The sequence below is a fragment of the Seriola aureovittata genome, chromosome 12, assembly GCF_021018895.1.
Source record: "Seriola aureovittata isolate HTS-2021-v1 ecotype China chromosome 12, ASM2101889v1, whole genome shotgun sequence".
Taxonomy (NCBI): domain Eukaryota; kingdom Metazoa; phylum Chordata; class Actinopteri; order Carangiformes; family Carangidae; genus Seriola; species Seriola aureovittata.
The window spans coordinates 23495875-23523407 of NC_079375.1; the positions used below are offsets into that span (position 1 = coordinate 23495875).

At 43.0% G+C, this 27533-nt stretch overlaps 1 protein-coding gene across 5 annotated transcripts in view; it reads right to left on the bottom strand.

The window, feature by feature from the left end:
* The window catches only part of LOC130179076 (microtubule-associated protein 4-like), an 87279-nt gene that overhangs the window by 28285 nt on the left and 31461 nt on the right, over positions 1-27533 (bottom strand). For 3 of the 5 annotated variants that reach the window (XM_056391816.1, XM_056391815.1, XM_056391812.1), the window contains exon 5: positions 21096-22307. The exons of 1 other annotated variant lie outside the window; for it this stretch is intronic. In XM_056391816.1, coding sequence (XP_056247791.1) covers positions 21096-22307 — 1212 coding nt within the window. Of the gene's footprint in view, positions 1-5491; positions 7860-21095; positions 22308-27533 lie in introns of those variants that run through there. One more of the 5 variants, XM_056391813.1, reaches the window with a different exon arrangement.

Consider the following 27533-nt stretch of genomic DNA (forward strand, 5'->3'; position numbering starts at 1 on the left):
TGTGTGTGTGTGTGAGTGTGTGTGTGTGCATGTGTGTGTGCATGTGTGTGTGTGTGTGTGTGTTTGACAGAGAAAGAGAGAGAGAGAGTTGACTGCCACGTAAATCAGAGCATGACTAACATACACAGACATGGAGCTGGTGCAAGGATATTTTGCTATAGGTGGTTTTTTCTCTTTCTCTCTCTCTCTCTCACACACACACACACACACACACACACACTTTTTCCTTTTCTGTCTCACACACACACACATGAACCACGTGTATTGACCACTATAGCTCCTACACTGAGAGACAGGACAATCAATAGACTGACAGACAAACACAGTGCTAATCCACATGACACTGCACACACACACACACACACACACACACACACACACACACACACACACACACACACACACACACACACACACACACACACACACACACACACACACACACTGATTTTGTGCTCAGTGACATTCTTACAGTGAGAAACAAACTATGTTTAACATTAGTTAAAACCCTGTTTCTGTAATAATGAGGGGTTTTATTGATGCACATAAAGCTTTGTTTACTATTTCCTGCTGTTAGTTTAGTGCCGACACTTTCTTTAAACTTAGAATACTTTCATTCAATCAAAACCCCATGTTTGATATATTTTATGGTCTGCACATGTATTTACATTTAGTAATTAAATCTATATCGCAGTTTTAATTGTGATCAAATTGTGTTGGATTCAAATTGGCCTTGAGATTCACAGGAAATGACGCAGTGTGTAATCCACTGTACTGCTCTGGGGAAAAGTTGGTATTAGTAAAATATTTCAGAGTACAGTGTGTGTGTAATTACTCGCGCTGCCAGAAGGGGGAGATAAAAGTTCTGCACTGCAAGTTTAAACTGAGTTGAGATTAAATTAACTCTGCTGTGCTTAACGAAATCTTCAGCTGACCTTCGTAGACGGGGTGCAGCGTGAAATCACATCTTTACAGTTAATATTATTGACTGACTACTTAATTAAAACAAACAGCGTTTTTTTGGCTGCACTGTAAACTGTATATATGTATTTAAATTCTGCCGAATGAAGCAGGGCTTACATGTCAAGGATTGTAACTCGAGGAAATCAGCGAATGTGAAACTTCTCAAGAAGCCGTGTTGCGCTGGCTAGCTCTAGCTTAGCGGTGATATGTTCATACGGTATCTCTTGGTGCCATGTGATTCACACAGGAAATGTTCTGCTTGAGTTAAAGCCAGGGAGTGACTGATACCGGAGCGTGTTACAGTTGTCCTGGCGAGCATGTACAGCTTTATGCAAATCAGCAGGAGAAAGAAAAACGGTGGCTGAGCCCATCTGTTTAGTGAAGTGTTTGTGTATTATCAGTGTCTGAGGTTCCTGTTAGCTCAAACTTCAAGACTCCCATTGGCCTACCTCTCTTGTTATAGCCGTGTACTTCTTTGTGTGTGTGTGTATGTGTGTGTGTGTGTACGTGTGTGTGTTGTTGTGCAGCTGTGATCTATTTGAGTGCTAAATGGAAAAAACACCTTAAGTTGCAGACACACTGTCTACTGTCAGTGTGCGTCTGTGGAGGCGTGCGCCTTTAAAATCTGTAAGATTCACGTCACTTGAAGCTCTTCACCTACACACACACATATCCGCGCGCGCTCACACATACGATGCTAGAAATAGCTGCTCTATATTTGAATGAGTACAGTCAGAGTCAATATCTAATCAATGTCCCAGCTTTTCTCTGTCGACTGCGGTCTGAAAAACAGAGCAGGGTGGATGGATAAATCATTACACAGAGGGAGAAACACAACGTATTTACTGAATTGAGATGGATAGGAGACATTACAGGGAGGTGGGGGAATTGAATTAATATATTTATGGATGGTTCCTCTTTCATTAACTTTGTTATAAGGAGACATATAATAAGTCTACAATGCAAATCAGCATTCATTCAATAAACTGCTAAGCCCTGGGCCGGTCCTCCCATAATCCTCTGCCAACTCCCTTCATGCATTTTTCCCTCTTTCTTTTTCTGTCACATCACTCTCAGCCTCAATTGCCGAAAAATCTCAGCTGAATTCCTCCCAGGATAAATCAAACTGTGTCATTTCAAAGAATGTGAATATAAAATATGAAGACGTGATAATATCTAGGTGACATTCATAAAAATGAAAGGAAACGCAGTGATGATCTGGCAAAACCTGTTCTCCCCATTTAGATTCACCTTATTAAACCTCCTGTTAGAGGAGGTAAGGACGTCCGTGTCATTTTATCATCTGAACTTTTCCAAAACTCACTGATCTCTCGCCCCTTATGCCTCAAAGCTCACTCAGTCCAATGATCAATACAAACCACAAAATGCACTGTTTACTGCTGCTAAGTGTTAATACTGATAATGGGTTGGATTTTTGTGGTTTCACTTTTTCTATGTAAACTAGAACGACCTCCTCGCGGTTGTCTGCCACCGCCACTCAGACTAGTTTCAGGTCACATCCCTGTTTATCCGGAGTCATATAAAAATATTAAGCATCGCTGTGAAATTTTGTCCTAATTGCTGTGTGAAGTCTCGAGTCCCGGTGGACATTTGTGCCGAAGTCGAAGGGATTCCCTTGAGGAGTTCCTGGAGATATCGCGTTCACAAGTCACCGTGACCTTTGACCTTTCACCACCAAAATCAAATCAGATCATCGTTGAATCCAAGTGAATGTTTGTCTGAGTGAATGTGAATATGTCCTCCAGCTCTGGCTGTCGCCGGCGCGGAGGAAATAACAAATGCAAAGGATATGATGTTTGTGCTGCCGCTCTTCCACACCTCTACGGCAGTGTGCGACATTATCTTACAAATGGAGCCCGCTAATGTCAACAAACAGTCATCTGCAGGAGAATTAATACAGGTGGATGCTCATGTGTAATGGCACTGCTCTGCGGTGTCAAAACGGAGGCTGCACATTTATCTATTTATGTATCTATTGATACGTGTCCTGCTGCCTTCAGACGGCTGCAGGAATCTAATGAACCGAAGGAGAAGCTTTTCATGCAGTGTGAAGCAGCTGTGGACAGCGGATACTGTCACAATCAATCATTAATTTGTAAATGAATGTAGAGTGCTTCATCGCTGTCCCCTGCTTCATCCAAATTAAACGTTCATTTAGATGCATCTATTGGCTGTGTTTAATTAAAAATTATCTTGTTGATGAAATCACCGAAATACCAGCAGAGTGACGTCGCTTCAGAAACACGTGCCTCTGAGACATTTATTCTCAGCACAGCAACACCGTCGCCTCAGCTTCGCAGTGCTTCATCTGAATAAACCTCTCACCTGTTTGCTCCCCTCCTCCCCACCTGTGCACAGTGCACATTGCGCTTGGCACCAGAATACACAGACGGGCAAAGTGAATTTCAAGGTCAGGAAACGGTCAGAGTGAAGGTTGTGCTGGTCGTTATACTCGGTAACTCGTGGCTTCTGTGTCTTCTCCTCTTTCTCTCTCACCACAATAACCTGTAACAACCAGCAAGCCAAATAATTCACAACCATTTTTGGGAGGTTCAGCCACTAAACACACCCAACAAGTTGCAATGTGGCAACCCACTTTTGATATTCTAAAACCTCTTTTCAGACTCAGCTAATGTGGGAAAAGAGGGCAGAGTCAACAACTGTACCAGTTTACAACCACACTACTCTTATGAAGGATTTATAAATACTTTATAATTAGGTTATTAATTCAGTTGTTTACACTTTATTAATCATAAATAACCAATTATAAACAAGTTATAACACAGTTTTCATACACTGATGCAGGCTCACTAATTGGCAAGATCAAGTTAATGCTCACTACTCATTAATCTTACTAACGAGTTACTACCATCTATAATGTGTAATGATGTGTTTCCTTTTACCAGTTATACATGGTAGAAACTCATTAGTGAACCTGCATGTAAGAAAACTGTGTTATAACTTGATTATAATTGTTTATTTATGATCTATAAAGTGTTAATAACCTAATTATAAACCCTTATATAAATATTATATATATATAGATATTCACATGCTCAACGACCCCTGACGAAGATGAAGGAGGAGCGCCACGAAAGCTGGAACATGGTCACGGTCCATCCTGTCGGAGCTGTGACACTGATGGTGTACAGAGTTACATAATCGAGTAAATCTCTGCAGCGACTTTAAATTCACCGGGTTGATCAGGTTGATCAGCTTTAAATGGCTGGAATTTAAAGCTTGAGTGATCGTTACACATTAAGACGTTATTTATGGTTCTGCAGATGAGCCTGCACCCACACATATATACATCACTACGCTGTAGTTAATGTAAACCTCCTGAGAAAGACACATGACGCTCTGCATCACAGCAGATGAAAGAACTTTAACATGATTATTGCGGCTGATAATCAATGACTGCATCCTATTCGCTGGCGAGACAAAGGAAGGTCTTTTTAGGGCGCGGGTTGTGGCCGGTATTGTTTTCACCTTTCAGCCTTATGTGTCATAATGGCAACACATTGTCCTGGAGACATCTACTGTCGCAGGAAGTACCACAGAGACGGTTTTGAGGACTTTTATACGACTGTCTATCTGTCTGTCTGTCTCTCTGTCTGTCTGTCTGTCGACAGATTTTGTCACAGCAACAGTCACAAAACTTTACAGGTGTGTAGCTGAGATTGAAAAGTCAAAGATGGGCGTGGTCTGACTGATAAGTACTGACTGCTGAGCACTAAAGGGTCAGAACATGATCTCATCACAAGACTGTCTCTAGTTTTGCTCTGCTCCAACCAATCAGTAGAGAGTGATGTATCCGTTTCTTTGCATTGATCAAAGATTCGTATCTGTTCAGAAGTGAACTAGATATTCAATTTGCAAACATTAACCCCTTAAAGGACTGAATGATGTCATCCTTTATAGACTTTATAGATCTATCTACGGCAGACTCAAGATACCAATAGTTTAAAATGCCTTATGAAAGCTACAAAGCCGATGATTTCATTCAATGATTTGTCATTTCTACAGACACTTTTGTAAGTAATTTGATTATATATTGAGATGGCTCTTGCATATGTATTTTTTGTGTATATATATGTGTGGAATGTAACACGGCAGAGTCACTGTCAATGATTGAAAGACTAATTGTCACACAAGATGGGTGTGGCATTATTTATTTAAGATCATCATTTAAAATTCTTCTGACAAAGTTTTAAAGCGACAGAAACGTTAGGATGATCAATAACCTGTGATGTTGAGCGAGAGCAGTGTGCAGGATTCTTCTTTTCCAGACTAATTTAATTGTTGTTATTTCTGTCTTATAGGTTTCTCGCTAGTCTCCATGAATGCAGCGTGGTAGCTAATTAGCTCTTTAGCAAGATCCTGCCAACTAAGCTCCGATTGGCTGACTTTTTTTCCAGGAGGTGGGAAACCTGGAGGTTTAAAGGTTTGAAACTTCAAATGTTTTGTCATGACTCACAAACAGACACACAAACGAGAGGAGTCTTACCCGCTGCGCTCAGTTTACTGTCTTGGTAGCTGTGAACAGACGTTCCTGCAGGGGGTGGAACAGGAAGTAAAAAGCTGGTCTCGCAGCTGCCATGGTGCCTCTTTGGCGGCGGGGACGACGGCAATACGGGCGACGTCATTAACCGTGACGACATCATCGTCACCATCGCCGCAGCGGCTTCTGCACCGTCCATGACAGTGAGCGAGCGTCGGACGGCGGCGTGCGGGTACGGCACCCTGGGCGGGCACGCTGCTCCCATCAGGGTGAAATTCGGCACATTGGGCGTCATCCCGGGCGAGCCTCCCATACTGGTCGGGTACGTTCCAGCCATTACCATGGGAACAGACAGGTGTGAACAGTCAGACATCGCGCGCCTCACCGCTGTCCGCTGTGGCAACTCGCCGCCGCCGCCATGGCTAGTTTTGGTCTCTCTGTGTGACGTAGCAGATGAGCTCATTCTCCCGTCCTCCATCTGATTTAAATTCTGTGACTGGCCACGGATTGTAACCCCGCTCTCCATTTTGCCTCTACTGGGTGGAGTACACGGCCCTGTCCGCCTCGTTTCAGTATGACTGAAGCTTTCTCTCTCCATACCGCTCTCCCCTACGCCAGCATTAGCTCCGCTAGCTGCAGCTGGTGGGGAGCCTGCTGCGGGCCCTGCTGCGGGCCCTGCAGGGGCGCCGGCTCTATCCCCTGTTAACTCAGCAGCAGAAGGAGCAGTACTCGCAGGTTGTGTATCAACACTTGAAGACGGCTTCAGAGTTAGATTTCCTGTTAGACCGGCTATTGACTTTTCTTTCACACTTCCGAGGAGGCCACCAGATGCGGAAGAACTAACGGTTTTCCTCTCATCCCCTTTATTTCCTGGATTTAAAGGGTTCAGTGTGTTTCTCTCCCCGAGCCCTGAGGCCTGTTTTGGTGGAGGAAGCAAACACTGGCCTCGGGAAGACGCTTGAAATCCCTGGACGTAAAATCCATCTTTGCTGTCTGCGTGATGTTGTTGCAGATTATTTTGTCCAAAGTTCGGGTTCGCTGCGGGTTTAGGGTCTAGTGCTGAATTCAGAAAGGATCTCCCTGGTGAGATAGAAGGGGAGGGTAATGAGGATGAAGGGGAGGAATAGGAGGACAGGGGACTGCTGGGGCTTTGTCCTGCGCTCCCTAATGACCCCTCTGCCCCTCCCAGTCTGTGTTCGTCCTCTCTCAGCCTCCCCCTTCTGGACCCCTCATCCTCTATCTTCAGTGCTGGCATCCTGAAGGTCGGCGTTGCTGGTGCCTCTGCTGCAGCCGTCCCAGACGACGCCCCCTCAGTCCTGCTTCTCCCTAATTTTACCTCATCTGCTGTCAAAGTTATTTTGGACCCCCCCTGGGTGGCGGTGGTGGCGGCGACGGCGGCAGAGGCAGCGGTAACCTGCCCCCCCGGTGCCATCTGGCCTTGGCACTGCCAGTCACTGTGCTGGGCTGAGGCCAGGCTGGAGGGTGACAGCGGAGAGGAGGCCAGGACCGCGGGGATGTTGGCACCAGAGAGGGCACTGGGAGGTTTGTGCTGCTGCTGCTGCGGCTGCTGCTGCTGCCGTTGATGCCCACTGGAAGGTTGTCCGTACCCGCTGCTGCCACTAATAATGCCAGGCTGCCAGGGCGAGCCAGACAGGAAGGACATTCTCCTGCTATGCTGTCAGGTCTTCTTGAATTGCTCTTTTTCTGGCTTTTTTCTCTCTCCTTTTTTCTCCTTTTCTTGTCTTTTTTTTTGAGGAGTTAGCTCTTTCTTCTCTCTGTCTCCAGTTTGTTCCTCCTGTCTCCTGCTCTTTTCTCTGTCGTTTTTTATTCTTGTCCAGGAGGCAAAGATGTCCACAGTCTCCACAGTGTTATGAGCTTGGAAAGTAGAGGAGGCAATGTATCCTTTAAGTGATAGCTCAGAGTTGTGTGTGCATGTGTGTGTATGTATGTGTGTGTGTTTGAGTGTGTGTGTGTGTGTGTGTGTGTGTGTGTGTATGTGTGTGTGTAAATGTGCAAATGTGTGTGAACTGTATGTGTGTATGCGTGTGTGTGCGCGTTTACAGGCGAGGCAAAAGAAGTGCGTGTGAGAGTGAGTGTGTGTGTCTGTTCGCGTCGGCTTCTCTCTGAGCACTGCACGGATCAGCTGTGGGGCTAAATTGCACCTTGCTCTCCCTCTCTCTTTCTCTATCTCTCTCTCTCTCTTTCTCTCTCTGACATCACAAAGTCACATGACAGCCCGGAATATTCCCTCATTCGCAGGAGCAAATTTTTTTTTCAGCATCCAGCCCCTAGCGACAAATGTGCGCAAGCATACGCACATGAAGACACAGGATCGCATGCACACACACACACACACACACACACACACACACACACACACAAACACACACACACATGCACAGTGGCAAACATACATGCACACAGATCAATGAGTATCACAGTTACTCAGCTGCCATATGACAACCACTGCTCACCAGTTGATGCAGAGTGAGAGACACAAGGAGGGATGAGTGAGACATCACTGAGGACTGTAATCATCCTCACAGCGTCACGTTCTTATATCTTATACATATATATAAAAACTTCATATATATTTTTAGGCTGTAACTTACCACACTGATGTCATGTGCACGTGAAGAGACTGTGCCCTGAACCAAGTGTTATTAATTGTATTTTCACTTTGTTCTGATTTCAACCACTTACCATAATTAGTTTAATTGATTTAGCTGATTACATTAATTAATCAGATTAAATAACGGTGTAAATCACTGCATGCACAGGCTTGGTAGGGACAAATATTTAGTTCTTTGAAATTTAAATTCGGGCGTCTCCGGTGGTTCAGCTGACAGGTGTAACATTTTCAACGTTTCAGAATTGCTTTAGGATTGGCATTTATTTTCACATGGAAGAGCCACAGACATCTTCTCTGCACATATTGGATAAAAGGAGGTGGCAAGCGCAAGTGAATGGAAACATTAACTGCTGACTGCTGAGTAAGTATAAGCTCTTGAACAGACGAAGCGCTCTGCAACACGGATTTGTTCGTCTTTCGCTGGAAAACCCGCGACGGGCTGAAGCTTAGCCCACTGAAATGCTGCAGGGGACAGCGGCGCATGGCATTAATCTGAAGTAAGCGACAACAGTAACGGGGAATAATGGGTTCAATGCTATCCAAATCAAATCGCAGGAATACCACATCGCTATACTTTCCCTCATGTAACTCTGCAGAAAGAAAATGTCACAGTTATGACTCACAGAGGTGAATCATGTCAGCTTGATTGCCAAGTGTCAGCTATGAAAGAAGCTTTCTAATTAGCAGTTTGATAAATGGGTTTTGAAAGTAACACAAGGCAAGACAGAGGGTCAAAGACGCCACAGCTGTTACACGTTTCTGAAGGTGCATCGGTTAAAAAAAATGACCAAATTATCATCCAGTTGAAAGTAGCAGTACTTTGTGTTTCTGGAGCTGAAAGGGCTGCGTAGCCTGAACAAAAGGATACTTACTGTTTTCACCTAATTAGTTTTGTTCAAACACTTTCCTTATAAAACTGCAGACTGTGAGTTTATTAACCCCCGTGCACAGGAGCCACACTTAGCAAGCTACGCTACATTTTTAGGGTTATTTAAGATGTGTATGGGGAATAAAGCCACACATCGAGCCAAGATCTTTTCCATTGGGAGCTGTGGATCAAATTCCAGTGGATATTATATCTAGAATACATTCTGCAGGAGGCCAAAAAGATGTTTCTGATACTGGTTTGAACTAGTGGGCCCTGGGATCACACCATGTTTGATGAACGTGGTGCGGAGCCTGTCCAAGATCTTATAGGTGTACAGCTGGGTTGAGACCTGGTGACTGTGAAGGTCATAGCTTATGATTTACATCAGTTTCCTACTCAGCAAACCATTGGGTGACCCCTGTGTGGAGGCGTCTGCATTAGCCTCCCCAAGGTGACTCACAAGGTGAAAACGATACCAGTTCGCTATGTGTCACTGGAACGGTCTTAAAAATTGTAAGCTTATACCAAACACACAGAGATCTTAACTCATCATCACAAGTTTCCACAAAATCACAGGTGTAGCCTTTCCAATTACAGGGGCCGCAACCTCGCAGGCTGCACAGCCAAGCAACTAGACTGTGCCATTTCGAAAGGCTCCTGAAGGATCTAACAGGTGGATCGTTCGTGGCCCAACATATCCCAAGATTCACTGCGCGCCGGTAATGAAAGCAAACAGCACTGACATAGAACCTGAGGATTACACTGTTAAATGTAAGTATTGTGTTTCTGCTCAGTTCAACGGCCTTAAAACCTCAAGTTTTTGTGAAAAACAGTTGCATGTCGTCAAGGACGCAACGGTAAAGGGCGGGCACAGCTGCCTGAAACAAAAACTCGAAAATCTCACTTCGGTTCGGCCTGCGAAGTCTCCTACAAGGGGCCACACCTTCATGGACCGCGTCCTCTGAAGGATGGGGCCACTGACGGACGCCGCTGTGTTGTAGACAGCTTAGATAGATTGAATCAGGACAAAGCCAAGCGCTTTCCGAGGCCTCTTCATTTCAGTATAGAATATCACTATGGGAAACTACAGCATGGTAGCTAAACAGAACTGGAGACCTTTCCACTTTAAAATTGACCCAATACCCCAACACACTCTGCTCAGGATTTGTACAACAGATTTGCAAGGGGGATTAAAAGTGTGCTAGCAGCTCAGGGTCTCAGCCTCCACCCTGCCGCTCTTATCTCCATGTTTTTGCTTCGCACTGATTTTTTGGACTTAACAGAGAAAATCTGTGTAAAAGGTTCTTCTAACGCTCAGCAGGCTCCTACATTACAAACATTACATCTACCAAAACATCGTGAGCTTAAGCGACACGAGAAGATATTTACAGCTACACTCCAGGCATTTAGCTGAGGCTGTTTTTCTGGAGTGACGCTCTGTGCTTCACATCATGAACGCCATGCACGCTGCAGAGCAAAGAAACCGACTTCAAGGAGTGCAACCATCTGGAATCCAGAATTCTGTCTCGACAGCATCACTACCGGAGATTCTTCTGGTTGTTTTAAGCGTGGGGCAAAATTTTCCCGAGGACCGAAGTCACGTTCAGAGGGGGATACGGCCCCTTACAATGTGTAGCACATACACATCACATACAGTGAGTTCAGTGCTCTGCGAGGACAGAGACAGCGGCTGAAAGCACTGACAGCCAGTACATGTGTAGACAGCAGTTAATGTCGCTAACCTGTGAACCACTGGGAATCAGCTGTCAGCGAGACAGCTTAAGGTCCTACCCTCCCTGTGAGACAGATACAGAGACAGATACTTGATGAAAACAAAAAAAAACAAAAACATATTGACATCTCGCTGAAGTTTTTCACTGCACATGACAGCCGACTGTCTCCGACAAGCCCCCCCCCCCCCTTCAACCCCAACACATCCAGGGCCTGTGCCCAGATAATAAGAACATCTTGTCAAGCATGACTGAAAATGAATGAGCATTATTACATAATCCTCCATAAACAATTTGTCTACTGTAACCACAGAGGGAGAGGGAGCCAAAGAGAGGAAGAGGGAAGCATGAGACAGTTTGTTTAGTTTCAAAAGACTTGGAAAGCGAGGGTGTTATGCAAGAAACCCAGGGGACTGCTTCTGTTAAAGTGTGGGTCAGACTCAGAGGTGACTGGTGCTAACATTCAAATGGGCTCTGGCTAACCCCTCTGTCTTTAATTCTCTCCTTCACAAATTGTGAATAAGCTACAAATGATGATAATAATAATAATAATAATAATAATAATAATAATTACTCCTGCTGATCACTTTCACTGCAGCTGCACTCAGAGATGTCATTCTTCTGTCCAGTTCACACTACTGTTTAAATGTTGGCTCAGGTAGTACAAGTTTCACTTGGTTTAATCCTGTTACGGATGTAGTATTTCTGTTTCGGCCTTATTGCTGTTAAAGGGGCTGTTGCTCTGCCGCCGAACGTGGTTTCTTGCCGGGAGCTTCGGCAATTGTTGTGTTTACAAGACAAGAGGGGATAATACAGTACGTCCGGTGACCAGTGCTGCGTCTTCAGGGCAGACTGGAGGCTACAGTGAGTCGCTGTCGTGGAAGTGATGAGGCGGGCCGGGGCTAGCTGGTTAGCATGCTAACTTCAGTAGAAGAAAAGACGTGACAAGATTAAAGCTGGCGTGAGTAAAGGAATGAAGCTCGATGCAGAACTCACAATGTTTCTTCTAGACTGGTAAGTAAACAGCTGTTAATGCTAACGCTAGCTATGTAGCAAGGTGACTAAAGTCAGAAGACATCAGACATCACACGTCATCAGACTAAACTGTCATTTACTTCCTTTCATGTACATGTTCTGTTGCGGTTAATGTAGTACCGCCAACGAACATGCTGCTATGACCGCTAATGCTAACTCTGGAGCTTATGTTTTTCATTCTGGTCTTAGAAATATTCAAATTTAAGAGTTGTTAATTCTGCAAATCAGATTACAGCAGGTGTTTACAAAGTCTGACACTGTGGACACCTCTGTCAGGTAACATTGAAACGACTGCACCACCACCCGTGACCCCGAATCCCCAAGTCTTTCCTCTGTTCAGGAGATAATCATGCTCTGAGTTTCCCTTGAGGAGATGGATTCAGTGAATTATGGTGTGGGCTGCCACTTTGTTTACATTTTGTTAGCATTTGGCTGAAAGCAGCGCTGTGTCTACAGTAAGTACAGCCTCACAGAGCTGCTAGCATGGCTGTAGACTGTCGTTAAAGATTTACTGCAGTAGTATAGAGTGGGTTTGTGTCTGAGATCAGTTTTAACAAACAGATTAACATTGGTTTTAGTCTTTTCATTGGCTTCATCATAGCAAGGAAAACAATATTCTTAAAATGTATTAATATGAATATTAATACAATTAGGTTTTATTAATGTTAATTAAAAAAAGACCATTTAACTGCTGTTTTATAACTGTTCCCATGTATTACTGTCCATGTTTTAATGTCTTATTTATTTTACTCACATTGCACACGCATCACATTCTCACTTCTGCTCTTGTTTTGATATAATTGTTATTATTGCTGTTCATTTTATGATATATATTTTGGATTTATTAGTTTCTCATCATTTGTATGTTGTCACGTTATTTTCTTGTATGTTTAATTTGTATTGTTATAATTTTGTGATATTTCTACATACTTGTACTTCTTACTGTACTACTTACTTTTAGCCAGGTGTACCTAATAAACTGCAAACACAGTGTAAATGCCTTATTGGTTCTGACCCACATCATAGTGTAGCTTACTCGACTTTTTCTCAAAGTGAGCTATGCCGACACAAACGACCCACTGCACAAATTGCAGAGAAACAGATCATTTAGAAAATACACTTCCTGGTATTATTATTTTAATTATTAACATATTCACTCATTAACACACATGCATGTCCCCGTCTCTACAGCATTAAGCCTTTGTAGCCGCCCATTTTGCTGATATCAGCTCTGTAGATTTCAATAGTGTCTGTTGGCTGTTGTTATTTTGTTGTCTTTGTATGTTTTTATATTATCTATATCATGCATTTTGTATTATGCACCACAGTTTTTGGAGAACTAACTTTAGATAAGAAAATGTTTTCCAAAAAATTGGCTTCACACACACACACACACACACACACACACACACACACACACACACACACACACACACACAAGCAGACATGGTAGTAATGATGGTGGTAGTTATTTCGCCTGTAAAAACGGCTGCTGTAACTTTTAAGAGTCTAATGCAAACCCGGTTTGAGAAGTTTAAAGATGATAATTTGAGGTCGGTAAATTCGGCTCCACAAGTGAAACTGTAAAAATCTGTGAAGCTGAAAGTTTGGCAGTTTGGACACTAACAAGCTAGACCAGAGAGAAACTCCGTGGGATTCAAATACAGGTAAACGAGAAAAGTTCAAAAGCGGGAGAACAACATAAAAAGGCTTTTATGAAAAAAAAGAAAGAAAGAAAACCAGCGGATGCTCAAATGAAATCTGATGCTCTTGCCGTTTTTTACGCAGAAAACCATCACTGTAAGTCACTGTAAACCCTCCTTCTGAAGGTCACAGATTGTTGAACATCAGCTGGAGATGGAGGAAACGAGGAGAGAGGACCCTACAGCTGATTGCCCATGCTGCTGGGCAGGGAGAGAGAGGGAGAGAGAGAGAGAGAGAGGGGGAGGGAGGGAGGGAGAAGGGGAGGGGGTGAGTGGGGAGGGGAGGGAAAGGGGAGGGGAGGGGAGGACAAGAAGGAGGGAGGAGGATCTTGTCAGAGCGTTTCTATTTTTACTCCTCAACCTCACTTACTGTCACACCCAGTCCACCTCTTCTCTGTCCCTCCATCCCTCACTCTTTGTTTCCACGGCAACCGCCTCCCCAGTCTCCCTGACAACGCCTCCCCCCACTCCCCCCCCCACCAACACCCCCCTAACCCCTTTGCGTCGTCTCCCACCCCGGCCGCTGATGCAGTGATTATTATGGTGCCAGTGACACGGGGGAGTCTGGGCACGAGAGGGGGGAATAAGTGACATGGACGGAGGTAACAAAAAGGGCGAAAAGGGAGAGGAGGGAGAGAGACGGGGGGGGGGGGGGGGGGGGGGCAGTAGAAACAAGGTGGACAGAGAGAATGAGGAAGACAGAGAAATCTGGGATGAAATGATGGGAGATGGTGAACGGCAACCAGACGACGGGTTGATGGAGGAAAGAGAAGAACGAGAGGGATAAGGAAGATTAAATGACAGGGAAAGAGTGAACCAGACAGAAGGGAGAGCAGAGATAACGAAATAAATTGGGGGGAAAGGAGGGAGAAAAAGAGGACAAGTAGAAAAAAATAAAAAACATTCCCAAAACCTCTGCAATAGCCCACTTCTTGCTCTAGTGGCTTTAATCCGGTCCGTCTCTCTGCATGAGGTCTGGAAGTGGTTTAAAACACCAAATACAGCATTTGATTCAGAGGACTCCGGGGTGGACGTTGGATCGGAGGGGGAAAGTATGTTGTCCTAATGTTGCTAAAATCAACAACCTATATAGGAAAACTCCTTCTGACCTCTTGTTACGTGTCAGTGACCTCGGAGAAGCGAGAAAAACTTCACAGACATTCTGGAAAAGGAGTGGGAGGCCAAAATTCATGATAAATATACAGCGGAGAAAACAGAAAGACAGACAGAAAGAACAGCGCTACAGATGTCAACTTTAAATCCAATCATTAAGGTGTCCCGAACGAGATCCCGCAGTTTTGCAGCGCTCATGTCGGGCTCACTCATGAGGACAGTTCAACCCTTAAAGAGAGACTGTAAATAGGGTTTCATTAACCCACCACGCAGTGGCACCATGCGGGGGGGGAAGCTACCGTACACATCCATCACACGCGGGGAAATTAAATGAGCCCTCATGATGAGTGAGGTGTCTTAATACACGCGGAGAGAATAATGTGATGAGCGACTGAACCCATCCACACACAGGGGTTTTGCATTATCCTGCTAAGTTTGTCAAGCGCCAGGCGTCATTGTCAGATTTCAAACTTCACTGCAGCACATGAACGCACCATTCATAACATCTGCATGGAAACAAAATAAGATATCCAGTCACTGAGCACTTCATTAGGAACAGCTGCACACCTGCATATGAAAGTAATGATCATCTGTATTAACTGATGACAGTTTAGTTTATTAAATACCATAAAATTATGAAAAATGCCATCACAGTTTCCCAAAAGTCAAAGTCTTCACATTCCGACAGATCAAAACTTACAAATCTAAAAAAATCCGTTTGGCACTTTCTGCGTTTGAACCGATTGTCAGAGTTGATGTTATTTAGTTTTGTTCTGATCAATTAATCAGATACACTGACTCATCAGTTCAGCCTTATTCAACGGTAAGAAAGAAAAGGCACCAGGTACCTTTTCCTCACGGGAACAAACTTGAGAAGAGCTAAAATAAAACCTTAATATCAAAAGCTTTATATGTGCATTACTAAATATTGGTTTCTGATTTGGGAACATTCCTCATCCAGAAGCCAGACTGTCCAGAGCTGCGCAGTTATTTCCCTTCGCCACCAGCGGCCATTTGTCTCTGTTGAGCTCCGGCTGCAGTCAGAGCTGCAGTTCTCCCAGCAGACACCTGATGGAGCGAACGAGCAGGGCTGAGACTCCACAACGCCCCTCGCTGCTACACAACCGACTCCACACTGCAACAAGATTATCTATCTGCAGTGTTAGACAGCCAACCACAACACATGTGGGTCCCCAGCCACCGTCTCAATTTATAGATTTCACTTGGCTTAATCTCACTGGCTGACTCTCAAGGACAAAACCAGGTCAGTGTGTGTGTGTGTGTGTGTGTGTGTGTGTGTGTGTGTGTGTGTGTGTGTGTGTGATATCAGATTTCACTCACTGGCCAAAAAAAAAATTTAGTTGGCCGACTGCTTTGCTTTGACTTTAAGAATGCTCCGTCTCTTTCTTCCATAGACATCGACACAGGGATGACAACCCAGTTTTTTCCATTTCACAGGCCACACACACACACACACACACACACACACACATACGGTAGAAAGCGAGGATGTCCTTGCATTATGTAAGGGTGACAGATATCAATATTGTATCTGAGAGAAGCTAGAGGGATGTACAGGCAGACAGACAACATAGACAGACAAGATAAAGAGGGATGGGAGAACCTGCTGGAAGGAGCTCTGCATCGATCAGGCCTTCATGGTAAAGTGGCTGTAGGTAAACCACTCTGGGGAAAAGGATTGTGACCGCCTGCTTGGAGTTTGCTGCATTTAAAGGCCTCTGAGATCACGAGGAAAGAGAGTCTCTGGTCTAATGAGACAAACACTGAACGATGAGCAGACCAGGCGCTGCTCATCACCTGGCCTACACCATCCCTTCGGTGAAGCGTGATGGTGGCAGCATCGCGCTATGCGGGATGCTTCTCAGCATTAGGGACAAAGAGACTGGTCAGAACCGAGGGAAGATTGAATACAGCGAAACACAAAGAGGCCCTTGAAGAAAACCTGCTCCAGAGATCACGTGACCTGAGTCTGGGGCAACAGCGACATCTTTCAGCAAGACAATGACCCAAAGCAAACAGGCAACACAATGCTGGAAAGTCTTTGGGACAAGTCTCTGACTGTCCTGTCCCAAAGTCCAGATTTAAACACGACAGAACATCTGTGCTGCTCCTAGACGCATCACATCCAATCTGACGGAGCCTGAGAAGATCTGCTAGGAGGAATTGGATAAACGGCCCAAATCCAAGCTTGAGAGAAACGTAACAAAAGATGAAGACTGAAAACTTTTATGGCAGAGCTGTTGCATTAGATTGTACAGGTGTACCTAATAAAGTGGCCACTGAGTGTACTTTTCAGAGAAAAAGACTCAATGGAGTAACAGTTTACAGACTTAAAATACTACAGTACAATCTCCAGTCACTCACTGATTCTAATAACTCTATTATTAAATATCAATTAATTTCAATGGGGTTATTAGTATCAGAAAAGAATCAGAACGAACCACAAACTTAGTGATTACCACTTTATAGACTGATGGATATTAAATGCTCAGAGCGGTAGATGTTACTACAAACTTCTGTTTACACTAATATCTTATTAAAACCTCAATTTTTCAAGCTCCGTGATGTTTCTATGACTACGCTGTAGCAGCACCAGATCTCTGTCTGGTCCAGCACCGAGAGAGGATCAGCTATAGAGCAACATATTCACCCTGGGACAGCGTAGTGCTGACTGAATAAGCAGAGAGGACAGCGTGGACGGGGCTGTCCTCGGCAGCAGAGGCGGGGTCTCAGCAAACACAGACTCAAAGCAGTGAGATGAATGAAGAACCACAGAGTTTCTTTAAAGATTCACTGACATATGATGCCTCACATATCTCTGCAGTGACAATAGTCTCACACCAATCCCTGTGCTGTGAAATACAACATCATTATCTTCCAAGTGATGCCATCTGGTGGACCCCGGAGGGTACGTCATGCCTGAAACAGCTCAATAACAGAACTTCAACAATACAGTTCACTCATAACTTCATTCATTTTCAGCCGTCACCGACTGATACTGTCGGGCATGTTGACCCATATCTACCACAGCAGGGCGCTGTTGTGCAGCTTCATATATCACTAACCACACATTTACTGCTTTACACTGCATATGCACGTTGATTAATAGAGCTGCATCTAGTGATATCGGCCATATCCATTTCTCTTTGAAATATGTGTTTCAGAAATATATGCAAAACCCACTAAGACCAAGTAGTGTCTGATTTTTAAACTTAAAAAACAAACTGCAGTGAAATGAATATTAATTCTACTTTATCATTCAGTAAATATCAACTGAATAAACTGCTGATGTTTTACCTGCACAGTGCACTTAAAGTTACCTGAAGGTGAGCTTGTTGTTGCACTGCTACGGGTCACAGAATTCACTTTGACTTTGGAACATGTTTGTTAATAACAGCGTTGCTGAGTTATCTCATGTTCAGTGTCTTTCTTTCTTCTAATCAAGCAACAACCAACCAACCAACTTGTTGTTCTTATATCAACTAAACAGAGAATGTGAATTAAAGATGTGATAAGAGATCTTTTATCAACAGATCTTATTGAACCTTGGAACTGGATCCAAGTTGGAACCACTTATCAGAACCTATCCCGAACATCAACAAAAGAGGGTGACACACATTTTTGAATATTTGGTGAAAATATTTCAGTCCCAGGTCATCAAAACATTCTCCACATAACACCAAGTTTGGATCGCACATTGAGTCTGACCTCGAGTGTTATCGTTCTGCACATGGAGAAAATGTGATGATGCTTCTGTTTTTAAAAAAAAATTCAATATATAATATTATCTTTCCACAATGCCACTCTGCCACCCACTGGCCTTTCAGAGATTCAGTTTGTACCAAAAAAACATAAAATGAAAATTCATACTCCACGCATTAACATTAGAAAAGTGCCAAAATTCCTTCATTTGTTCTTTAGAAAACAAAAGCTTATTCCTGCCTGACTTATTTCCTTTTTTTAAAAGTGTATTCTGAATATTCAAATTCTTCACTGGCATCATTTGGTCAAACCACCCAAGAACGAGTAAATAAATGAAACAGCTTTTCACCACACAATCACAGTAAGACAACTGTTTGGTCAGGGATGTCTAACATCAACAAAGTTCCCAATAAGAATAAAGAGAAACTTGTCTTACCTGTTGTTCAAGGTTGCATCATTGATGGCATTATGAAAGAGAGAAAAGGGAAAGGGGGAGAGAGAAAACAAGAGATGATGTTCAGTCAAATAAGAATCAGCTTCACTGTGTTAAACACACAGTTCTCCAACATAAACACTAACGGTGCCTCAGAGCTTAAACTTCCGTTTGTAAATCATGAATGTGCTTCAAAACTCCATTTAGAATTTATGACATTTTAGATATTTGGCGTCATTACAGCTAGAGGGCCACTGTACAAGACAGCATCGTGTTAGTGAATGCTACTATTAGTTTAGAGAGTTCAGACGCTACAGGCTGAGCTACAGGGTTAGATTCAATTGAGTGACGAAAACAGCCACATTAAGAACATTTAACACACATTTTTTCTAACAATGTTAAGTATTGGTCAGGATGTAGTCGTGAGAAAGGGGCTGAGGGGAAGCAAAAAAAGGGAATCACACTGGAAAATAATGGTTCATTTAACAGACTGTGGGATGTAGATATTGAGTAGAGGACTGAAACCCAGCATCACCAGATGGAAGAGGCATTAAGACTGAGCTCCTCTCAGGGTTCTCCCCACTGTACAAGAGGTCAGGCGGACCAAGACGGCCGCTAGCTAAAGCAGTGGACAGCGGACTGCTGGCTACTACACGGTTATTACACTAATTAAGGCGGTCAGCTATATCTGTCAAACATATGCCTTAGACATAGCTATTATAGACACAGAGTCTGTAGTTGTGCCATTCTTTTTGCAATGACAACTGGCGTCTGAAGTTTCATTTGTCATTTAGGATACCAAGTAGATTTTAACCTGGACTAGGATTTAAACAGGAACAAAAAACATCTGCAACTATAAACGTCACTGTATCTTTACATTGAAGAATCATGGTACAAGTGGTTAAAAATCATTTAATTTTAGATTCTGTAACTATGAGCTTGAAAATTTATTCCTGACCTTAACTCAAAGTCATCTTATTAGTTTTCTTCCACAGCTTTCATTCCTTCAATGGTGGACTGCGTTTGCTCAATTTAATTTGAAATGGTTCACTTGTCATCACATAACCTAAGTGGAAGGGCACAGAGAGAGCGCAGACCTCCGCCAAGGCCAATGTCAAACAACATACACCAGACTTCAGAGTAAAACATTCAAATTCACAGTAAATGATCCGGATCAGCCTTAAAATTTAATGGGTTCTTCGCTGGCTCGTGCCCCACCCCTCCTCTAAAGTTTGGTGAAAATCGGTTCAGTACTTTTTGCTGACAAATAAACAGACTGGTGAAAACTGTGGTCACTTGCAGGTGGCATCACTCACTGATGGTGATGAAGGCAGAGATTTGTGGTGGAAGATATCTAGTAAGGAGGACCTTGAGTTAAGAAATTTAGTCAAACTATAACTCTTGTAAATACAGTATATCTGCAAGTTCACATCATAGCTGACTGGTGCATTTTGGACAATGAATTAAAAGATATCCACTTACTCCATTTTAGTCTTTAGCATTATTTAAATATTCTACAATCTCTTAAAATGAGCATTTCTACATCTACACAAAAAATTATCGTCGAGTCAAATACATTCTAAACAATTACAATAGAAACACAAAATATATACACACAATAAACCAAAGAGGCATCAAGAAAATTGGATGATTGCAAGTTGTGTCCGACCGACATGAACCGTGTTTTAAATTATTAATAAATCAATTGTCAACACTAAACTAATTTGGCTCTCATATATATAACCATATGTATGTGTGTATATGTGTGTTTCTATAGACAGAGAGAAGACAGTGGGAGGTTAGACATGGAGCTGACAGTTAGATGAAACAGTAGACAGTGCAGCAAGCACAGACAGTAGAGCTATCAGAAGCAGCATGTCAAGTAATAAAATTGCTATGATCATGGTAACAGATACACAGAGGCAGGCAGAGGGAAATCAAATCAGGCAACTTATCGGTTTACCCTTGCAGTTTTGTTAATACAGGGCCCGATCAGCACAGCACATTTGTGTCCCGTACTCATGTCAGCACTTGGTAAGAGAGATATACGTGGACACAAATGTTTTCTCCGGTAAATATCTGAGGTAAAACTTTATATTTTTAAAGATGCCATCTTTTGTGAATAGTAACAAAGAGTAGATTTGTGTTTAAAATAAAACATAAGTTGTTCTGCATTTATCTCTCGGGCCTCGGTTATTACAAATACATGGAGGAATAGATTAAGCACCAAGCAGACCTGATGCTCAATCCACAGACAAAGAGCCATGCATACAGGAAGAAAATTAACTGCTACTTCCTGCTACCCTAGCCTACAATCCCTTATGTTCAAATTATCCCCATGTTATTCATAACTCTTGCCTGTAGTTCACCAACCTTCCAGTGGGGGGAGCTGTGGCGATGAGGACTCCTGGTGCTCTGAGTGTGCAGGGAGAGAGGGAGGGGCTGTGGGGGTGATGGAGGGAGGGTGTAGGGCTGAGCTAAGGGGTGTGGCTACACTTGTGGGGGGAGTGTCTGATGATGAGGTGGGAGGGACTTCACTCTTACAAGGAAGAGCTGAACTAAGGGGCGTGGCTGAGGGGACAAATGGCTTGGCGTCGACACTGAGGGCCGATGTGACTGCGGCTGGGACGGGGGACAATGTGGAAGTAGGAGTGAGGTCTGGGGTGCTCTTGGGTACAGAAAAGACTTCTGAAACAGGAATGGCGGTTTCTTTCGGGGCGAACTTTGTCAGGGGAGCAGAGGCAAGGGAAGGGGTGTTGGTGATTGGGGTGGTGGTCTGTGAGTCAGGGGTGGAGTCCTGAGGGGTCTGGAGGACTGAATCGAGGAAAGAGAAGGTCTGGGAAACTGGACTCAGATTGTTCCCTGTCATTAATGCTAGGCTACCACTAACATCCCCAGCTAAACTACCCTCAGTGGTTCTTGCACTAGCCACTATGCTAACGTTAGCTTCAGGTTTGCTGGTTGAAACTTTCTCTTCGTTTGCCTTTTGCCTGTCTTTAGCGGCCACAGGGAAATCGTCTACACACATGGGCTCGTAGGAGCATGGAGACGAATCTGTTACGAGGCTAGCATGGGAATGGTTGGTGAAACTTGTGGGTATTTGTGCAGAGGCAGAGGGCAAAACAGGGCTGGGGTTGGAGTTTGGAGCTTTGAAGTCAGGTGGACCAGAGTAAGCAGCTGTAGCCCAGGTAGGAGCAACTGAAGCCGGTGTAGGAGACATGGGCTGCTGGGGTGCTCCCCACTCCTCTGGAAGTCTTGCCCGAGTCTTAGTCTTCCTGCCTTTTACTCTACCCCCTCCTCCACTCTCTCTGATCTCCCACTCCCAGTTCTCCTCCTCGTCCTCATTATCCTCAGCCTCCTGTCCGCCCTTATCCTGCATCCCATGCTTGTCTGATTGGCCGATGTTATTCTCCTGGCTACCCAAGAAGTCGTAGACCTCATCGTGGCCCTTCCTCCTCTTCTTGCGTCGTCTCTGCTGTTGCTTCCCAGACTCGCCCCCCGGCCCTGCTCTCTCGGGGCTCTCTTCGGAGGCGGAGGATGTGGGACTGACGTCATCTATTGAGCCGCTGGGAGAGAGGACAGGAGCTGCCGAATGGGGGAGGGTTTTATAAGAGGAGGAACCCATCACATACTGTGTCAGAGAATCACCTGCCAAAAAGCCACCAGTCTGTGGTTACTATAGGTGTTCCTGTTACTTCATGTTTGAATGTGGTGTAACTTGTTTGCTGTTTCATGGTAGTAAACGAGTAAATGACTGGTCCAGTAAAAACTGTTATATCCATACAAGCTCCAGTGACATTTTGAAGGAGTGAATCTTACAGAATTACCAATATCTGAAGGTGGACTATTGGTTTTTGAGAGGATACACTTACAAAGAGTTTTTATGGTTTTGCGTGGAGGTTGAAGGTATGTTGAATAAAACAGGGTTAGTACAATAGTTTGGATAAGGGTACGTCCCAATGAATGTGTCAGGATTTGTAAAGAGCCGGGTGTGCAGCCCCTTGGATTGTTTGCACATATATAAATAGCTGGTTGGAAGTCTGAGGTGACCTTATTTTTTAAGGGGAACTCCATTTATTTTTAACATAATTTGTTCACAGGTGTTGGGGAGTACTACAACTACAAATATAAAACAAGTTGTGCAGTCTGGGAGTGTGGAGTTAGTAAGAAATGAGTTCACCACACTTATGTAGCCCACTCCTCATCTCTGCTTGAGGGTAGCTGCTCGAGGATACATTAACATAACCCACCCAAATTCTATGTCCAATGTTGGTGGTCAAGTTGCATTGTGGGTAATGTAGGTGATAGGTTTTGGCAAGGAACAAGAATGTGTGGAATAAAAAAGTCTTGCTGACTGGTTCCACATCAGTTTGAATTGTGAGACTGACAATGTACTGCAATGCCAAACGGGTGGGATACTCTTTAAGAGAAGCCATTTCCTCATCTCCAATTAATTAAGCAACAGTAGACTAAACTCCCATTCATGGTACCGTTGTTTTGCTTGCAGATATAAAAGGTTTATATGAGCTTGTCTGAGTCTGATCTCTAGGAAAATGTTTTAAGTCATTAGTAAAAGAACGTAAAGGCAAGCTCAGCGCTGAACACATACATAATGCATGGCCATTAACAAACAACCTACAGCCTTGACTCTTATTATTCTGTTTAATAAGATGCAAAATCAAGATGGAGGAAGATACTACTCTACTAGTCTCATTGAACTTTGTGGTATTTCCATTTCTTCCTGAGGTTAGAAACTAAATGACAACTTTTATTGCAGCACATCCACTGAGACATGAAGAGACTGCAGGGCAGCAACTATAGGCTGGTACTTTGATATTGTATCATATGATAACAGTACTGCATTTAGCAAAAACTGCATTTTAATACGTGTTATTGCAACATGAGTTAGCACTTGAATGACACATTAAGCAATGGCTCTAACCTTGGCTGCTGCTTATGCTGCTTGTGCGTACAGTGTAAGAAATATGATGAAGGTTAAGTTTGCCTCCCTGAGTGTTTCCAGTATAGTAACCACAGTCTGTTTGCTTTTAGCTTCCTTTGGCATCACCCTTTGAACATTTTCATAAAATGTGATGTATGTGATGGTGCCTGCTTTTATAAATACATTTAACCAGCATTTGTTTTACTCACCTGTTACAGACTGTCTATGACTATGGTTCAGTAAAAACTGCATTGGACTATACGTGCATAATCAGTTTACATAAAGACAGATACTTACAGGTGCTACTTCACATCAGCATAATGGCTCAGCACTGGGCATCAGGTGATACGAAATTGATCAGATTTATCTGCTTGGCTGTGCCACAGTTGAAACGTGGCTACCTCTGCCAGGGTGAAACTGGTTTGAATAAACTGTTAATTTACATAACATATAAATCTTTTTATTCGGATTTGCCAAATGGTTTGGTAACTGTGTAGAACTAAAGCGGACTGTGACTGGAGATGTATGATATATCTACGTTTTGTATCTTTAGAAGAGGCCTATAACTATTTTAAGATCCTTTCTTACATCTTATATGAATCCCAATTAATATAGTAAAATGGGAGGAAATATAAGTTGAAAGATCCATCGTCTGGTCATATCATATTTTGTAAATTTTCAATTCTGAAAATTCTGAATGGAGTCTGGAATGGAATGTTTTTTGAGCAAGCCAAACAACGAGTATACAGTGTGATCGTCATCATCATCATCATCATCATCATCATCATCAAGGGTTAAAATAGGATTTGGCAGGTGATGCAACAGGTTAAAAATCACACTGGAGCACCATACATGCTATCATGTGCACCCTGAGTAACAGGCACGCAGTTATGTATGAAACTGCCACATTTATTATTATGAAGGTGCCAGCCCACTTTAACCCCTGATCATCATCATCATCATCATCATCATCATCATCATCATCATCATCCAGGGGGCAGAGCTAGTCTTGCGTATAGAGCAGGCTCACACAGCAGAGCAAAAAAAACACACTGGGAGCAAAAGAGCTTCAAAGCAAATGAATCAAGCACATTTTAAATGAAGTCTAGCATGCATGATTAAAAATAAATGCATGCAAGTCTGACAAATCATGGTAATAACATGGATCATTGTCACACGTGCAGAAACACCCAAAATGATGCACTTAACATATGGAATGTATCACAGACCGACATGCAAGCAAACGAAACATGTTCGGCTTGCACTGAAATGATCCCAACATTTGTCTGTTCCAACAATCTTCTCTTGTTTGAGGAGGAAACCATCCCGGCGTTTTCCTCCAGAGCCATATTTCTCAATTATTATTGACAAGTATTTCCTCAGCTCAAGGAGAACGAGAGACAGAGAGATGAACAGACAGATAGAAACAGACAGGTAGAGGGGGAAATGATGTGACCTATACGCCCATCTCAGTCTGCTCATCATGTCCTCTTCCTGCCCAAATTATTTTTCCTCTGTCTCAGTTTTTCGTCATCCCATCTCCAGCTTGCCTTTCGCTCTGTCTTACATAACTGAATATTAAATGGAATCTAGAAAAAGGTGCATTTCGCTCTAAATGTGGCACCTTTCCCTGCATTTGTAAATTGAATGATGTTGCTATTTTCTCCCTGCGGCCTCCGATGCTTCCCCGGCTATAAACAGCTCAAAGAAGAGGCAAGGCCAGGGCATTATCATCTATGTTTAATGTGATAAGGTATTTAATGGGAGTTCTTCTTAATCTGGAGTCTGGAAAACTGCCAAGAGAAACATTAACGATGGAGAGCCGGCTGCTTCAAACACATCGCCTATGAAGGAGTACAGTGTGTGAGAGGCAATCTGAAATTTTGTGCAATAGGGTTTGACTTCACTGAATCCCACTGGCACCTGCGCACACAGAAGAACAGGTGTGTAGGGGGCCTAAAGTCTCAAACACAGTATATGAGAAGAGGCGACACAGACAGAGCAGAAGGCTGGTTGGTGAATGTATCATCCATGTCAAGTACTATAGCTCCATGTAGCTCCAAAAGTAAGTCTTATATATAAATTTAAATGCACCTGGGCTGCAAAACTGGTGAATCAGAGGGATGACAATATGAGTTTTTAACTGAAGTTATTCAAATTTATAAAGCAGGTGACTGATGGTGGGCTCTTTGTGTTTTTATACAGTATTCAAGCTGTCAAATGAAAACCCCTGAGCTGTTCCATTAACTTTGGTTAATGCTAATTGTTAATGCTTTAGGTTAGCTTAAGTCATTTTAGAGTCAGGGTTCCCATCTAACAAATAAAATGCATTTGGCCAAACAGAGCACAGATAGATCCAACCAGACTAGAGAGAGACTCCATCTGTGAAAAGGCAACTTTTTAAAGTTTCATGACTTTTTTTTTTTTTTTGCTTCACGTGACGTGCCATGACCGCAAAACTTAACCTTCTTCTTTTCTGTCTGCCAACAGAACCAAACTACTCATACTCAACTACCCAAACAAAAGCTTTAAGAAAGAGCAACTAAGAGAAAGACATGATGCAGCCTTTAAATCAGCTACATTTTGCTTTTTATCAGACTACCTTTAGATCAATTAATGCTAAATGTTGCTATCAGTGGTGTAGATGTTAGAAGACTTCACATGAGATTAGTCTTATGATTTGCATTTCAATATTAATGGCATTACATTACATTTACAATGAGTGTAGGAGGCCTTTTTTCTTGGAAGTCTGGTATTTTGTTTGCTGGCTCAATGTCACGGCTTACTGGGACACTTGAATAGAACAAAGCCAGCATTAATGTTATTAGTTACACTTGTGCTTTCCCTGCTGTGAACATGAAAACTGTTTGCTGTGAAAAATATAAACAGACTTGCAGCTACTTGTAATAAGTGTGATATTATGTCTGCAGGGCGGGCTATTTTATAATGTCATAATTTGAATAAAAGTGAAATCAGGTGGAACAGATGCGTTTCCTCATTTACAAACAGTCCAGGATGCACCTGCTGCAGGGGTGTAGAAAACACGTTGCCACTATGTCATGTTTGCTAGAAACAAGCCAGAATACTGTTAAAAAGGTAAATTTGTCTGCTGCACTTCAACTTACACTTACATTAGCAGCAATTTGCTCACGGAGTTAGCTCTACAGGTAGCTACTGAGAAATGAGTCACCCCTCATACATGCAACACGAAACGTTATACTGCATGAAATTCCTGCTGTTTGACTGCTGCACTAGTTCTAGATATTATATTAATAATTAGTGATTATTACTTCCTCACCAGGTTCTGTGCACCATCTTCCAGTTGTTTGGATCCTATAAAATCCATGACTCTGACCAGATCACTGGAGCTAGTAACTCTACACTCATGAGATAACAAACATTTTCCCATTATTTTTGTGATTTGTGCCATTTAAGGCACAAAAACTGTGCATGTTGATCTACCCATAAGATGTCAGTCATTACGGTTTGTTTTCTACCTCCCTCATGCACAAGGATCTTATCGTACAGGCTGTAGGAATCTATATATGAAAGACTGAAAGACTGATGTAGACAGCTTGCAGGGGTCACAGGCTATAGGCTGAATATTCTACACAACATTTACTCAATAAAAAAGAAAAAAAAAAGATTTTCCTTTCAAAAGCGTACAGTACATTTTACTCTTTGTTGTTGTCATCTGAAATATGTAATAGGACTGCCACATTTACGTGTCTGAAGGTATTTGTTCTGATGGCTAAACTCGGAAATTTTAAGTAGCATCACTATGGTAACATCACTACAGTTTCTTCCCTGAAAATGTAGTACATAATAGGAAGTTATTCTTACGGTTAAACGAACATAACTACATGTTT